A 16,039-nucleotide genomic window follows, 5' to 3' on the forward strand; every position below is an offset into this window, starting at 1 on the left:
CCCTGGCCTCACTCAGTGGGTTAAGGATCTGGTGTTACCGTGAGCTATGGTGTAGGTCACAGACGAGGCTTGGATCTGGCATTGCTGCGGCTGTGGTGTAGGCTGACAGCTGTAGCTCCTATTCGACCCCTAGCCTGGGAACCTCCATATGCCACAGGTGCAACCCTAAAAAGAAAAAAAAAAAAAAAAAAGAAAAGGACATAAGTTGTTTTTCATACTTATGAAAGTCTGCTGCACAAGTCATTTCTGGTTAGACTTTCAGCAAGAGTCTGTCAGAGTTTCTGTAAAACTCTAAAACTGGGGGAGATTCATATTCACTTCTATTTTAGTTAAAAAAATACATTTTGGGAACTGAAGTTTTTGAAAATTATTGCTGAAATAAATTGGGGTTGAAATTCAAACTGAATTATCATTTTTTTGCCGATTAACTTCTGAATATTCTTAGAAGAATAAAATTGCTCAGTATGTTATGAAACATATTGTATAACCTGTATTAAATATAATAATTTTTGGAAGATGTTCCTTAGGATAGCTCAGTTTTTCTTCAAATGAGTGGCCTAGGTGGAAATGATATATTTCATATGTTGCCAAGAAAGTGAAACATGTAAAAAATCTTCCTAACTAGGAAGTGTTAAATTATTTCTCTTAAGACAATCTGGCTAAAATGTAATACTTTTTATTGATGGGGTAATATCTGTTTGTAGAAATTTGACAAGCATTAATCAGCTTAACATAATCACCAAAGTATTGTCTACATGGAATGAAAGTTATTTACATCAGCAGAAATGGAATGAAAATTACTTCAGAACTTTATCTTTTAATTAATGATAAAATTTGCATTTTATCAATTTGCATGAGGATTTAAGACTAGATTACCTTTTTCTGTATTCTTTATATTCATGATAAATTCATTCACATCTTCTGCCTCCATAATAACCATACCTTATGTTGGTATTGTTTGTGCGTACACCTTATTAAAGGGCTTCTGTATACGTAATCTATACAGAAATAGCATATGCTTATTTTCTTTCTGTTTCTTGGGAATATTTGGTGAAAAAGTCCAAATATTCACCAGAAGAACTGTAATTTAAATTTATTTTTAAAAACTTAAATGCTCTTTTAGGAAAAATTCTATTTTTTTTCTTTATCCTGAGTTTTTTTGCCTGCATAATGATTGTCTGGAAAAGGGAGGGAAAAAAAACATTGCAGCTGAATGTTTTCATTGATTTTTTTTTCTCCTTCCATTTTCCTCTTTGATACCAGTATGGAAAGCCCTGGTCTAAAATTAGAAATTAGGATATGTAGCATATCTCTAAGCTCAAGGATACATTAAGTGTCCCAATTCCTAGGCTTCCCAAATGAATATGGTTACCATCTTTAGGATCTCTCTTGGTAACATATGCTGAGATTTGAGAAGAATGGGAATGGCTTGCTTTGGTTACTGTTAACAGTAGTGTTCATTTGCTACTTTGGGAAGTGGCCCAGTTATGTTTGTTGCATTTTAACTGTGAAGCAATATTTAGGAATCATGTAATTTCTAGCTCAATAAGTGACTGAATAGTCTTTGTTGCTTTAATTCCTGAATTGCATGTATATTGTTATTGACATATGATTTTTGTCCCCATTCAGGTATGCCATAAATAATACCGACTCGTGGATTCCAAAGACGCGAATTCTTTACCTATTGAAAGAATCCAGCAATTCTGTCTTTTAATGTCATGACACTATTCATAGACTCTGATTTTATTTATAAGCCACTAGCTGCATGACCCTCCAAGTAGATCTGTGGCTTGAAATAAAGAAAATGCAGCAGAAAGAATGATATAGAAACATTTGGTGTGTTTTTTAATGTCAGTGGTTAAAATTTGACCAACCACCTTTAGGGCTGAGCCCCTCTTTTGCCATCATTTCCTGCCTCATTCCCTCTAAGATCTAGGAAGAACCCAGATCCTGTCCATTGAAATCTTTTCTCACACATATTCAAACTTTGATGGGCCAGTATTTGATTCTTGTACTACATACCCTTGATTAAGGAGTTAAGACTAACCAGCTAAAAATGAGTGACTTTTTGCTTGTTTCCTTTTAACAGACTGCCCCTCCCCCCACTGTAACCAGTCTTTTTTTTTTTTTTTTTTTTTTTTGGTCATTAACAGATTTTTATTTTTTCCATTATAGTTGGTTTTACAGTGTTGTGTCAATTTTCTACTGTACAGCAATGTGACCCAGTCATTCATATATATATATATATATATATATATTCTTTTTCTCACATTATCCTCCATCATGCCCCATCACAAGTGACTAGATACAATTCCCAGTGCTATACAGCAGGATCTCATTGCTTATCCATTCCAAAGGCAACACTTTGCATCTATTAACCCCAAACTCCCAGTCCATCCCACTCCCTCCCCCTCCCCCTTGGCAACTACAAGTCTGTTCTCCAAGTCCGTGAGTTTCTTTTCTGTGGAAAAAGTCTTTTTTTCTGCATGTTAGGGAGACCACAACATCTTCACTGAATGTTTAAATGGAAACCTCTACTAAATTCTTAAAATGGAAATTTAGTACTCTCATAGCTTAGGCATTTTTCTAAAATGTATTTGCCAAAACTGAAAATTCTTCATGTATGTTATATGGTTTCACTAATCACACTGAATTGCTATCTGAACCTTATAGGGAAGGACACTTTTTCCTTTTTTTTTTCCTTTCATCTCTCCTTTTTATATTTTTTACTTTGTATATATAGGCATACATGCCTATGTATTTTATATACGCAGGGTAGACCATTTATAAATTGAGTACACGTTCTCACTAATCATCCAAATTTCTGCCTGGATCTTATAGGGAAGAACACTTTCTGTTTCTTTTTTCTTTTCATATCTCCTTTTTACATTTCTTACTTTATATGTGTAACATACATACCTATATATTTTATATACGGAGGGTAGCCCATTTATAAATTAAGACCACATTGTATTCAGTAGGTATAACCGGGCTGGTCTTATATAGGCCACTGTATGTACAAATATTTGGGGGAAAACAGCTGTATACATTTTGGGGTAATAGTCATGCATACTATTTACCGGAAGAAGTTTTTTCTTAAAGAGCCAACTTTTGAAATTTAAGTATAAGTTCTATATCAATAAAAGAAAATGTATTTTATTGTGACTATAATTTATTATACTTTATTTTTATATGCTAAAAAAAGAAAAAACTGGAATACTACAGTAAACATTTTTTCAAATACAAGCACTAGTCCATATAAGGTTATTTTTCCTTCAACATAATTTTAGACATTTAGGATCCTTTTGAGGGGATGTCAAAAAAAAGTTTAAAAAACATAAGTAGAAAAAAAAAGCCAAGTCTCTTTCTATCCAAGTATATTTCAACTGCTAATAAGCAATTATAATAGCTATTTGAGATGGCAAAGTTATCTCTGTTTATTGTTGCATTAAAACTGAAAAAAAGGAGTTCCCGTCTTGGCGCAGCAGAAACAAATCTGATTAGGAACCATGAGGTTTTGGGTTCAATCCCTGGCCTCGCTCAGTGGGTTAAGGATCCGGCATTGCCATGAGCTGTGGTATAGGTCACAGACTCGGCTTGGATCCTGCGTTGCTGTGGCTGTGGCATAGGCCGGCAGCTACGGCTCTGATTAGACCCCTAACCTGGGAACTTCCATATGCTGTGGGTGCAGTCCTAAAAAGACAAAAAAGACCCAAAAAAAATTTTTTTTAAGGAAAAGATTTTACTGTTTCACCAAGAATTTCTCAAAATTTAGTGTTATATGTTGTAAAAAGTTACCTAGTTAAGTTTCTTAATGTCATCATTAAAATATCTTAAAATTTTGGTTTTCCTACAAATATCACCTTATCATTATTTTCAAATACAAGCACTAGTCCATATAAGGTTATTTTCTTCTATCAGTGCTGAAAATGGAAAATATTTATATTAAAGTAAAATGGTCTTTTTGGAATTAGTAGTAGCTTGCATTTGCAGTTCTGATTATGCTATTTCTAAATTACTGAATCTGCTGGGTTTTATTGATGCAGCTGCCACTTCAGTGACATAAATATTATAGAAAGACATTATGAAATTATTACTTTTATATACTTTTAAACATAATTATGTTTCTACCAAGGTAGGTTGAGTTAGTGCAAGTAATTGTGAAAATCACTGTTCAAATAATATGATTACGTTCCTTTTCTATAAATTGCCACATTTATAAATGTTTGAAATTGTATGCATTGATATTTAATGATAAATTTAATTGACCTTCATTCTTACTTCCATTTCTCATTTACAGACTAGAACTTAGATCAAAGTTAAATTGAGAGAGATGTTTCAGGAAACGTGAAACTCAGCTGTTAGCACTTGATCAGGCACACTCTGAAGAATTAACCAACAGCCGAAGAACTAGTTTCTGGAATGATGAGCATCTTACTTTGTTAGAAAAGACTACACTGGTCCATCTCAGCATCCAGAAAATACCCTGGTGAGGTCAGCAGTTGTTATCAATAGGGTCTTGCGGTCAAGGCTAACCATGACCTACTGGTTCCATTCTCTGTTTCTGTTCCTCTCTACCTGGGTTAGTTGGTGGAGTCAAGTATGAAATCATTCTCTGAACTCAATAGTGAACACCTCAATCTTTTGTTCTCCGGGTAATCAGTAACATGAGTAAAGCATTTTTCTTCTGTAGTAATGTGTTAGAATTTTTTCAGTGTTTGTTTTGAAATGCCGAAAGCTCAATTATTTGGTTTATGGGTATTTTGTATCATGTGGAAATGAAGAGTGGTAGCTGTATTTAGGAGGAACTACCAAAAAAAAAAAAGCTGTCATAGCACAGAAACTAACAGCATTGGCAGTAGAGTAGGTAGTATTTACTGCATAGTGTCTACCTAATAGTAAATAGAAATGCAAAAATTGCTATTTTTTTATAGATTCAATGAGGTATGTAATTGATATACAGGAAATTGCACATATTTCATGTATATAATCTGATTAGTTTGGACATAACGCATATATCCAGTATCCCATCACCACAATCAATGTTATAAACATATCCATTGCCTCTAATAGTTTCCTTGTATCCCTTTGCTGTGTGTGTGTGTATGTGTGAAGAAGCTTAACATGAGATCTACCCTCCTAACAAAATTTTAAGTGCGCAATACTATATTATTAACTCTAGGCACTATGTTCTGGAACTTACTCATCTTGTATAACTGTAACTTCTTTTCCATTGAACAACTCCCTTTCCCCCCTCACTTCAGCCCCTGCTAACCACCAGTGTCCTTTCTATTTCAACGAATTTAACTTTAAGACTCCACTCATGAACTGAGATCATTGCACTATTTGTCTTTCTGTGTCTGGTTTATTTCACTTAACATGTCTTCCAAGTCCCTCTATGTTGTCACAAATAGTAGGGTTTCCTTCTTTTTTTATTTTTTGGCCACACCAGCAGTATGTGGAGATTCTTGGGTCAGGGACTGAACCCGTGCTATAGCAGAGAGCAAAGCTGCTGCAGTGACAATGCCAGATCCTTAACTCGTTGAACCGCAAGAAAACTCCAAGATTTCCTTCTTTTTTTAAAGCCAAATAAGATTCCATTATTTGAATATGCCACATTTTATTTATCCATTCCTCTGTCAGTAAACATTTGGGTTGTTTCTATATCTTGGATATTGTGAATAATGTAATAATAATATTGTGAATAATAATATTATGAATAATGCAGTTTTTCGGATATATACTCAGAAGTGGGATTGCTAGATTATATGGTAGTTCTATTTTTAATTTTTTTGAAGAATCTTCATACTGTTTTTCCATAGTGGATTTACATTCAACAGTCTACAGGATTCCAAAAATTATTTTTTCACTAGAACTTTATAATAGCTAGTTTTAACTAATAATATTCAAATAATGAGGTACAGTTGATCTGTTCTTGCAACCTAACAACCCATAAGGTCACATAATAGATAATTAGTGGAAAACTTAATGACTTTTTTTTCCACACCCATGCAATGCAGAAGTTCCTGGGCCAAGGATCAAACTTGCACCGCAGCAGCAACAATGCCAGATCCTGGTGCTACCAGGGAACTCAAAAACTTAGTGACTTTTATTTTTATTTATTTATTTTTATTTAGGGCCGTACCCCCAGCATATGAAGTTTTCAGGCTAGGGTCGAATTGAAGCTACAGCTGCTGGCCTACGCCACAGCCACAGCAACGCCAGATCCGAGCCATGTCTGTGACTACACCACAGCTCACAGCAACGCTGGATCCTTAACCCACTGAGGGAGGCCGGGGATCAAACCTGCATCCTCACGGATACTAGTGAGATTGTTTCCACGGCGCCACAATGGGAACTCCCTTAGTGACTTTTAAAACCAATTTAATTGGTCTGTACCTATAGGCACATACCTTAGTTCTAGTCTTATCATAGAGTATAAAATGTTAAATATCAAACTCTCACAAGTACTTCTGGAGATATTTCCCTGTCATCAGATTTCGTGAAAATGATTAATTAAATTTGGGATCTATAAACATAAATATTCTGAGAAGCAGAGGATAGGTTAAAACACAAGTTGTTTGACTAGACCAATATGTTTATTTATCAGTTTTCTTTCTATTTCAGACAACTAATTTTACCTGATGGCATAATGGTTGACAGATGATAATAACTACTACCTCAGGCCTTTTTCAATTTTCCTGTGTAGCATTAAAATTAAATAGCTTCTTTTATTGCTTATTACTAAACCTGATATTATTTATCTCATTGGTTGCTTATTATATGACTAGTTTACAAGTGGATTTTATAAATATCAGATCATTTAAATCATCCACAGATTTCCTTTATGGCACAGTGAGTTTAAGGATCTGGTACTGTCACTGCAGCGGCTTGGGTCACTGCTATGACATATGTTCGATCCCTAGCTCAAGAACTTCCACATGCCGTGGGCACAGCCAAGAAAAAAAAAATCATCCTCAAAACACTCATCAAAAGGAGACTGGTTAAATTAACCGTGATACAGCCATACAATGTCAAACATACAGCTTTAGAAAAGAATGAAGACACGGTCTAGAAACTTACATATGTGAACATCTAGGATAAGTGAAAAAGTAAGATGCAGAAGAGTACGTAAATTTGCTACCTTTCCATTTTTAAAAAATGAGGGAAAATTGAGATTTTGCCTATTCTGGAAGGATGCATAAATAAACTATTAACAGTGTTTATAATGTTAAGATTATAACTGGAACAGAAAGCAATGATTAGACATGGGGGACAGGAGTGGGGAAAAACTTTTATATGTATATAAAAAAGGTGTGTGTGTGTATATATATATATATGTGTGTGTGTGTGTGTATGTTATGTATTTGAATCATGTAAATTGCTAGTATGTATAAGATTGAACCATGTTAACCTATTAACTATTTAGAAAACTAATTTAAAATTTTCAAACTTAAATTCACAGGCCATTGTACTTGAATGTTCATGGCAACATTATTCATAAGAGCCAAATGTCTGTTACTTGATGAATGGTTAAATGAAAGGTGGTATATCCATACAATGGAATATGTTGAGATATAAAAATGAATAAAGTATGGATACATGCTACTACATGGATGAACCTTGAAAACTGTGCAAAGTAAAAAAAGTCATACACAAACAGCCACATATTTTATGATTACAATTGTATGATATGACGAGACAAATCCATAGAGACAGAAAGTATATTAGCGGCTGCCAGAGTCTGGGGGTGGGAGGGAAAATGGCACCTGAATGCTAATGGACAGGATTTCTTTTGAGGTGATGATTGCACAACTTTACGAATATGCTAAACACGGAATTACACACTTTAAAGAAGTCCAGTTATGGTATATGAATTATATCTCAATAAAAATGTAATTTTAGTTTGCATTTATTTAAAATAAATCCAGGAGTTCCCATCATGGCGCAGTAGTTAACGAATCCGACTAGGAACCTTGAGGTTGCGGGTTCGATCCCTGGCCTTGCTCAGTGGGTTAAGGATCCGGTGTTGCCGTGAGCTGTGGTGTAGGTCGCAGACTCGGCTTGGATCCTGCGTTGCTGTGGCTCTCGCGTAGGCCGGTGGCTACAGCTCTGATTAGACCCCTAGCCTGGGAACGTCCATGTGCCATGGGTGCGGCCCTCAAAAAAAAAGACAAAAGACCAAAAAAAAAAAAAAAATGACCAGTCTCTGACAGGATGTGAGCTTGTAGTCCTTGAAACAAGCCCTCTGAAGGAAATAAATTTTATTTGCTCTTTGAAAAATGGAGCTTAATAAACTTTTCTCATTTGAATTTCACTTTCATTGTTTTTCAAGTATCTTAATATTGGAAATAAGAAAAATGCTTTTGGACTTCCCGTCATGGTGCAGCAGAAACTAATCCAACTGGGAACCATGAGGTTGCCTCACTTAATGGGTTAAGGATCTGGCCTTGCCATGAGCTGTGGTATAGGTCACAGATGCGGCTCGGATCTGGTGTTGCTGTGGCTCTGGCGTAGGCTGGTGCTACAGCTCCAATTAGACCCCCTAGCCTGAGAACCTCCATATGCTGCAGGTGCTGCTCTAAAAGGACAAAAAAACAAAAAAAAAGAAAAAAGAAAAATGGCTTTTGTCACTGATACATAAAAGATTATGATGAAATAGAAGATCTGGGCTTCTATTTATCTTCCCAGCAATTTTCATGGTCTGTCCAGTAGAATATACTGATATAGGAGTTACCTGGTGGCCTAGCTGGTTAAGGATCTAACATTATCACTGCTGTGGCTCAGGTTGCTGCTGTGGTACAGGTTTGATCCTTGGTCCGGGAACTTCCACATGCCATGGGCGCACCCCCCCCCAAAAAAAGGATGGAAAATACTGATATAAAGGAGGTAGTCTTCTGAACATATTCAACAAAATATATTACCATGATTACCAGCAACGACTTCTTCCTAAGTGGAATCTTTTCTAACTATGCTGTTTCTTAATTTTTTTGAAAGTTTAATTTCATCTGTTTATCATCAGCTTTCTTCCCAAACTCATGTTAAACTTTTCAGCCTTTAATTTACCACCACATCTTTTCCTTTTACTACAGTGTTTACAGGAGCAAACAGATAGGTCTTTGTCACCCACTTCTTCAATTAATTGTAAATCTGATTCAAGAGCTAGTGAATATTTGCAACGTCACTCTCTACACCACTGGTTTCTCAGCAGCCAAAGGAGGTCTTTGTAAAATGAGCATTTCTGTCCATTAATTTTTGGGTCAAATTCTTTGAAAATTAGATTAATACTTTTCTTCAAAAAATTGGAAAGTAAAAGAAGTTAAAAGACTAGAAAATCATCCGGAGTCTTAAATAATGCCTGTGTTTACTTTCATTTTTTCCCCAGACTTTTAAGGTGGTATTTTCATAGATCTTGAATGTTCATAAACTTGATATAAAATTTTTTAAATGCAAAACAATAATGACCATGTATATGGATACATACTGGTGAATTAGATGTATGAAACTTGCATGGGATGAAAGATACCAAGTTTAAGATGATTGTTACCTTTGAAAAGCAGAGCATGGAATCAGGTCAAGACGCTTCACTGGAACCTGGAAAGTTGTTTTTCTTAAAAAATTAAGAGCTAAAGCAAATAATAGCAAAATCTTTTGACTGAGTGGTGGGTATGGGTGTATTCACTATATTCTCTGTATGCTTAAAATGTTTCATGATAAAAAGATTGTGTATTGTCCTCCTGATTATATTTATCTAAGTCCATCTCTCACTGTCCATTAGTGTAATTTTGTTTATTCTGACACCATTTCCAATTAAAAGGGCTGAAATCTTTCTGTTCTGGCAGTTATTTGTTTATTCTGACACCATTTCCAATTAAAAGGGCTGAAATCTGTTCTGGCAGTTATTTCAAGCACCTCATATAAAACATCGGTATTCAGAAAAAATAATGTGTGTTAGAAAATATATCCTTGCTTAGCCATTTGTTATGAACTCTAACTCAAAAAGATACTTATTTGTCTTATTTGTGATATAGAACCTTATGCAAATCTTAATATATAATCCCACTGCTGTCAGCCCACTATATTTATAATTACATATTAAAGGCAGAAAAGTCTCGATTCTAGATTTGTTTAATACCAAGGGGAAAAGATCATTGCAATTATATTGGATTTCAAATCAGGCACAAGACCTGTTTTATTCTTTTTTAGACGCAAGTTCATTAGAGTTGAAAAAAAGCACTAAATAATAAAATTGGTTGAAATTTGTTGCCTACCAAACATGTGTTTAAAAGACCACAAAGATATGGGTAAAATAAAATGGTAGTGTAACGATCGAAATGATTAATACCTGCTGTGGAAGGGAACCAAGCTCTGAAACTGAACAGTTTATCCAGTTTCACCTGTACTGGGTTTTTTTTCCTCCCCATTATGGATGCATATTTCACTTCTCTTTACTCATAATCAGGGAGATGCGACTGCTAGTTAGTTGCTTTGTCTAATAGATTTTTTTTTTTTTTTTGTCTTTTTGCCTTTTCTCTGGCCGGACCCGAGGCATATGGAGGTTCCCAGGCTAGGGGTCTAATCAGAGCTGTAGCCGCCGACCTACGACCTACGCCAGAGCCACGGCAACTCAGGATCCAAGCCACATCTGTGACCTACACCACAGCTCACCGCAATGCCGGATCGTTAACCCACTAAACAAGGCTAGGGATCGAACCCTCATCCTTATTGTTCCTAGTCAGATTTGTTTTCGCTGTACCATGACAGGAACTCCCCCATATATTTTTTTTTAATTTATTTTTTCCCACTGTGCAGCAAGGGGATCAAGTTATCCTTACATGTATACATTTTGCCCCACCCTTTGTTCTGTTGCAATATGAGTATCTAGACATAGTTCTCAATGCTACTCAGCAGGATCTCCTTGTAAATCTATTCTAAGTTGTGTCTGATAACCCCAAGCTCCCGATCCCTCCCACTCCCTCCCCCTCCCATCAGGCAGCCGCAAGTCTGTTCTCCAAGTCCATGATTTTCTTTTCTGTGGAGATGTTCATTTGTGCTGGATATTAGATTCCAGTTAGAAGTGATATCATATGGTATTTGTCTTTGTCTTTCTGGCTCATTTCACTCAGGATGAGAGTCTCTAGTTCCATCCATGTTGCTGCAAATGGCATTATGTCGTTCTTTATTGTGGCTGAGTAGTATTCCATTGTGTATATATACATCTTCCTAATCCAATCATCCGTTGATGGACATTTGGGTTATTTCCATGTCCTGGCTATTGTGAATAGTGCCGCAATGAACATGCGGGTGCATGTGTCTCTTTTAAGTAGAGTTTTGTCTGGATATATGCCCAAGAGTGGGATTGTAGGGTCATATGGAAGTTCTGTGTATAGATTTCTAAGGTATCTCCAAACTGTTCTCCATAGTGGCTGTACCAGTTGACATTCCCACCAACAGTGCAGGAGGGTTCCCTTTTCTCCACAGCCCCAGCACTTGTTCTTTGTGGACTTATTACTGATGGCCATTCTGACTGGTGTGAGGTGGTATCTCATGGTAGTTTTGATGTGCATTTATAATCAGTGATATTGAGCATTTTTTCATGTGTTTGCTGGTCATCTGTATATCTTCCTTGGAGAACAGTCTATTCAGGTCTTTTGCCCATTTTTCCATTGGTTGATTGGCTTTTTTGCTGTTGAGTTGTATAATTTGCTTATATATTCTAGGGAGTAAGCCCTTGTCTATTGCATCATTTGAAACTATTTTCTCCCACTCTGTAAGTTGTCTTTTTGTTTTCTTTGGGGTTTCCTTTGCTGTGCAAAAGCTTTTCACTTTGATTAGCTCCCATGGGTTTATTTTTGCTCTTATTTCTATTGCTTTGGGAGACGACCTGAGAAAATATTCATGATGTTGATGTCAGAGAGTGTTTTGCCTGTGTTTTCTTCTAGGAGTTTGATGGTGTCTTGTCTTATATTTAAGTCTTTGAGCCATTTTGAGTTTATTTTTGTGCATGGTGTGAGGGTGTGTTCTCATTTCATTGCTTTGCATATAGCTGTCCAGGTTTCCCAGCAATGCTTGCTGAATAGACTTTCTTTTTCCCATTTGATGTTCTTGCCTCCTTTGTCAAAGATGAATTGACAGGTGTCAGGGTTTATTTCTCGGTTCTCTATTCTGTTCCATTGGTCTGTCTGTCTGTTTTGATACCAGTACCACACTGTTTTGATGACCGTGCCTTTGTAATATTTTTTGAAGTCTCCCCCTATATTTTTAAAGTCTATTACTTGTAGTCTAAAACCTGTTACTGGCTTGCTCAAGGTAATGTGGAATAGAACCTAGTGACCTCTGAAAAAGCTGGCTTGTTAGAAGCAAATTCAATACCTAGGTGGCGCTGTTTCCCACACTCAGGCTTTTTTTCTTAAAAAATTTCGTTGGAGTGTAGTTGACTTACAATGTTGTGTTAGTTTCAGGTGTACAGTGAAGCGAATCCGTTATATGTATACATATATCCATTCCTTTTTTTTTTTTTTTTTTGTCTTTTCTAGGGCTGTCACCTGCGGCACATGGAGGTTGCCAGGCTAGGGGCCTAATCAGAGCTGCAGCCGCCAGCCTATGCCAGAGCCACAGCAATGTGGGATCTGAGCCTCGTCTGTGACCTACACCACAGCTCATGGCAACGCCGGATCCTTAACCCACTGAACAAGGCCAGGGATGGAACCCGCAACCTTCTGGTTCCTAGTTAGATTCGTTAACCACTGAGCCATGACAGGAACTCCTCCATTCCTTTTCAAATTCTTTTCTCATATAGGTCACTACAGAGCATTGAAATTTCCCTGAACTACACAGTTGATCCTTTTTATTTATATATTTTGTTTATTTATTTATTTTGCTATTTAGGGCCGCACCTGTGACATATGGAAGTTCCTAGGCTAGGGGTCAAATTGGAGCTTTAGCTGCTGGCCTACACCACAGCCACAGCAACAAGGGATCCAAGCTGTGTCTGCAACCTACACCACAGCTCATGGCAATGCCAGATCCTTAACCCACTTGAGTGAGACCAGGGATTGACCCCGCATCCTCATGGATACTAGTCCAGTTCATAACACACTGAGCCACAATGGGAACTCCTACTTATCTATTTTTTGAATAGTAGTGTGTATATTTGTATCATTTTTATTAGATTCCACATATTCATGATCTCATGATGTTTGTCTTTATCTGATTTATTTCACTTAGTATGATAATTTCTTGGTCCATTCATGTTGCTGCAAATGGCATTACTTCGCTCTTTTTTATGGCCAAGTAGAATTTTGTTGTATATATGTACCATACCTTTTTTGATTATTTTTGGCCATGCCCATTGCATGAGGAAGTTCCCAGGACAGGAATGGAACTCGAGCCACAGCTGTAACCAGAGCCACAGCAGTGAAAACACCAGATCCTTAACCTGCTGTGCCACAATAGAAACTCTGTACCACACCTTTTTTATCCAGTCCTCTGTTGGACATTTAAGTTGCTTCTGTGTCTTGGCTATGGTAAATAGTGCCTCAGTGAATATTGGGGGGCATGTATCTTTTCAAATTATGGTTTTCTCCAGATATATAACCAGGAGTGGGATTGTTGGGTCATATGGTAGTTCTGTATTTAGTTTTTAAAGGAACTTCCATACTGTTCCCCATAGTGGTTTCACCAATTTACAGTCCCACCAACAGTGTAGGAGGGTTCCCTTTTCTCAACACCCTAGCCAGCATTTATGGTTTGTAGGTTTTGGGGGTTTTTTTGCTCATTCCTGTGGCATGTGAGAGTTCCCAGGCCAGTCATCAAACTTACGCACCGCAGCAGCGACCTGGAATGCTGCAGTGACAGCACCAGATACTTAACCCTCTGTGCCACAAGGTAGTTTCTATGGTTTGTAGACTTTTTGATGAAGGCCTTTCTGACTGGTGTGAGGTGATACCTCATTGTAGTTTTGATTTGCATTTCTCTAATAATTAGTGATCTTGAGCATCTTTTCATGTGCTTTTTGGCCATCTGTCTTTGGAGAAATGTTTATTTAGATCTTCTGAGCATTTTTTGATTGTTTTTTTGATATAAGCTGTATGAGATATTTGCAGATTAATCCCTTGTCAGTTGCTTCATTTGCAAAGATTTTCTCCCATTCTGTGGGTTGTCTTTTTGGGTTTTTTTTTTTTTTATGGTTTCCTTTGCAGTGTAAAAGTTTTTAAGTTTAATTAGTTCCCATTAGCTGATTTTTGTTTTTATTTTCATTACTCTAAGAGGTGGATCAAAAAAGATATTGCTGGAGTTCCCTTGTGGCATAGATAGTTAAGATCTAGCATTGTCACTGTAGCAGTTTGTGTCACTGCTATGACACAGGTTTGATCCCTGGCCTGGTAACTTCTACATGCTTTGGGTGTGCCCCCCCCAAAAAAGATATGCTTTGATTTACATTCACCTATGTTTTTCTCTAAGCGTTTTATAGTATCCAGCCTTATGTTAGAGCTTCGATCCATTTCAAGTTTATTTTTGTGTCTGGTGTAAGAGAATGTTCAGGCTTTTCTTTTGTCTCAGGTAGGCTTCCTTTCCATCAGCCTATACTGCAGAAATGGCTGGGGTACTGGCTTTAGTAATCATAATTACATGAAAGTAATGTAGTAATAGAGGCAGTGTCCAGAATGCCTTCATGTTAGGATCATAAAAACCGAAGGCTTGAGCGAAGCCATCAACCTGTTTACACTTTCCTGAAGCTTTGATTTTCCTTAGACTTCCACTAATGATAAAACTCAGATTTATAGATAACGTTATTCATCATCTGTAATTTTACATTTAACCGTTTAAAAACTGAAATATCTTCGCCAATTGTACCTTATATACTCTCCTAAATTTATTCAATCATAAAGATCTTCATAGTTAAAGCCTATTTTCTTTTTTTAAGCTTTTTTAGGGAGTTCCCGTCGTGGCGCAGTGGTTAACGAATCTGACTAGGAACCATGATGTTGCGGGTTCAGTCCCTGGCCTTGCTCAGTGAGTTAAGGATCCGGCATTGCGGTGAGCTGTGCTGTAGGTCACAGATGCGGCTCAGATCCTGAGTTGCTGTGGCGTAGGCCGGTGGCTACAGCTCCGAAGAAACCCCTAGCCTGGGAATCTCCTTGTGCCACGAGAAGTGGCCCTAGAAAAGGCAAAAAGACAAAAAAAAAAAAAAAGCTTTTTTAAACATCTGTGTTCATAGTTTACTCTTGGACCTTATAGAATCAACCAAATTCCAATGCAAAATTTGCACCCCATTATTTTCCCCAATACCAACCAAATTGTTTTTTTATTCTTCCTCTTTTTATTCTTTTTTCACCTATGTGGTTCTAGAAAATTATAAATAAATAATCTCTTAATAGCAATCCACAAATATGACCAAGACAAATTGTACTTTTTATTTATACCATCATTATCTCAATATCATGCAAGTCTCTTAAAACTCTATTATTGTCATTAGCTTCTTACATATAGAGCTTTACAAAGTTATTAAGAAAATGTTCTTTATTGCTACAGTCCACCAGAACTTTGATCATATGTTTTAAGCACCATAAGCACTTTTGCATCCAAATATGATAAAACACAACTAATCTGGAAAATGGTGACTAACTTAATTTATAAAATATTTTTCAAACATTTTCCACATGCAGTTGTATGAGACAAAGGATATACTTTGAAAAGACAATCACGATAGATTGTTATAAATGTTAATAAGCTATAAATAGGATTAAATTCCTTTAATCATAAAACAGTTGTTGAGCCAACAATTTTAACAATTTATTCCTTAGGTATCTTTTGGGTAAAGTACATTTTAAATGGAATTCTTTTGCTATAAAATAAGAACTTTTTTTCCTTTTTAAGGCCACAGCTGTGGCGTACAGAAGTTCCAGGCTAGGGAGCAAATTGGAGCTGCAGCTGCTGGCCTAGACCACAGCCAGAGCAAAGTTAAAGAATAATGAATTTTGGAGTTCCCATTGTGGCGCAGTGAAACGAATCTGACTAGGAACCATGAGGTTTCAGG

General features: G+C 36.6%; 1 protein-coding gene across 28 annotated transcripts in view; it reads left to right on the top strand.

Annotated features, from left to right (window-relative positions):
- GK (glycerol kinase) overlaps window positions 1-9,829 on the top strand; it is an 88,348-nt gene extending 78,519 nt beyond the window's left edge. For 16 of the 28 annotated variants that reach the window (XR_014834537.1, XR_014834535.1, XR_014834533.1 and 13 more), the window contains 1 exon segment: window positions 1,630-1,819. Coding sequence is in view for 14 of the 28 variants with exons in the window: in XM_085006150.1 (XP_084862276.1) it covers window positions 1,630-1,640 (11 nt within the window). In the remaining 14 variants the exon portion in view is untranslated. 28 annotated transcript variants of the gene reach the window in all.
- Window positions 9,830-16,039: the final 6,210 nt, after the last annotated feature.

This window comes from Sus scrofa, chromosome X (assembly GCF_054392235.1).
Source record: "Sus scrofa isolate SSC_HxYL_T2T_F1_AM1 chromosome X, Sscrofa_HxYL_maternal_Yorkshire_Landrace_v2.0, whole genome shotgun sequence".
In the NCBI taxonomy this organism is placed as follows: domain Eukaryota; kingdom Metazoa; phylum Chordata; class Mammalia; order Artiodactyla; family Suidae; genus Sus; species Sus scrofa.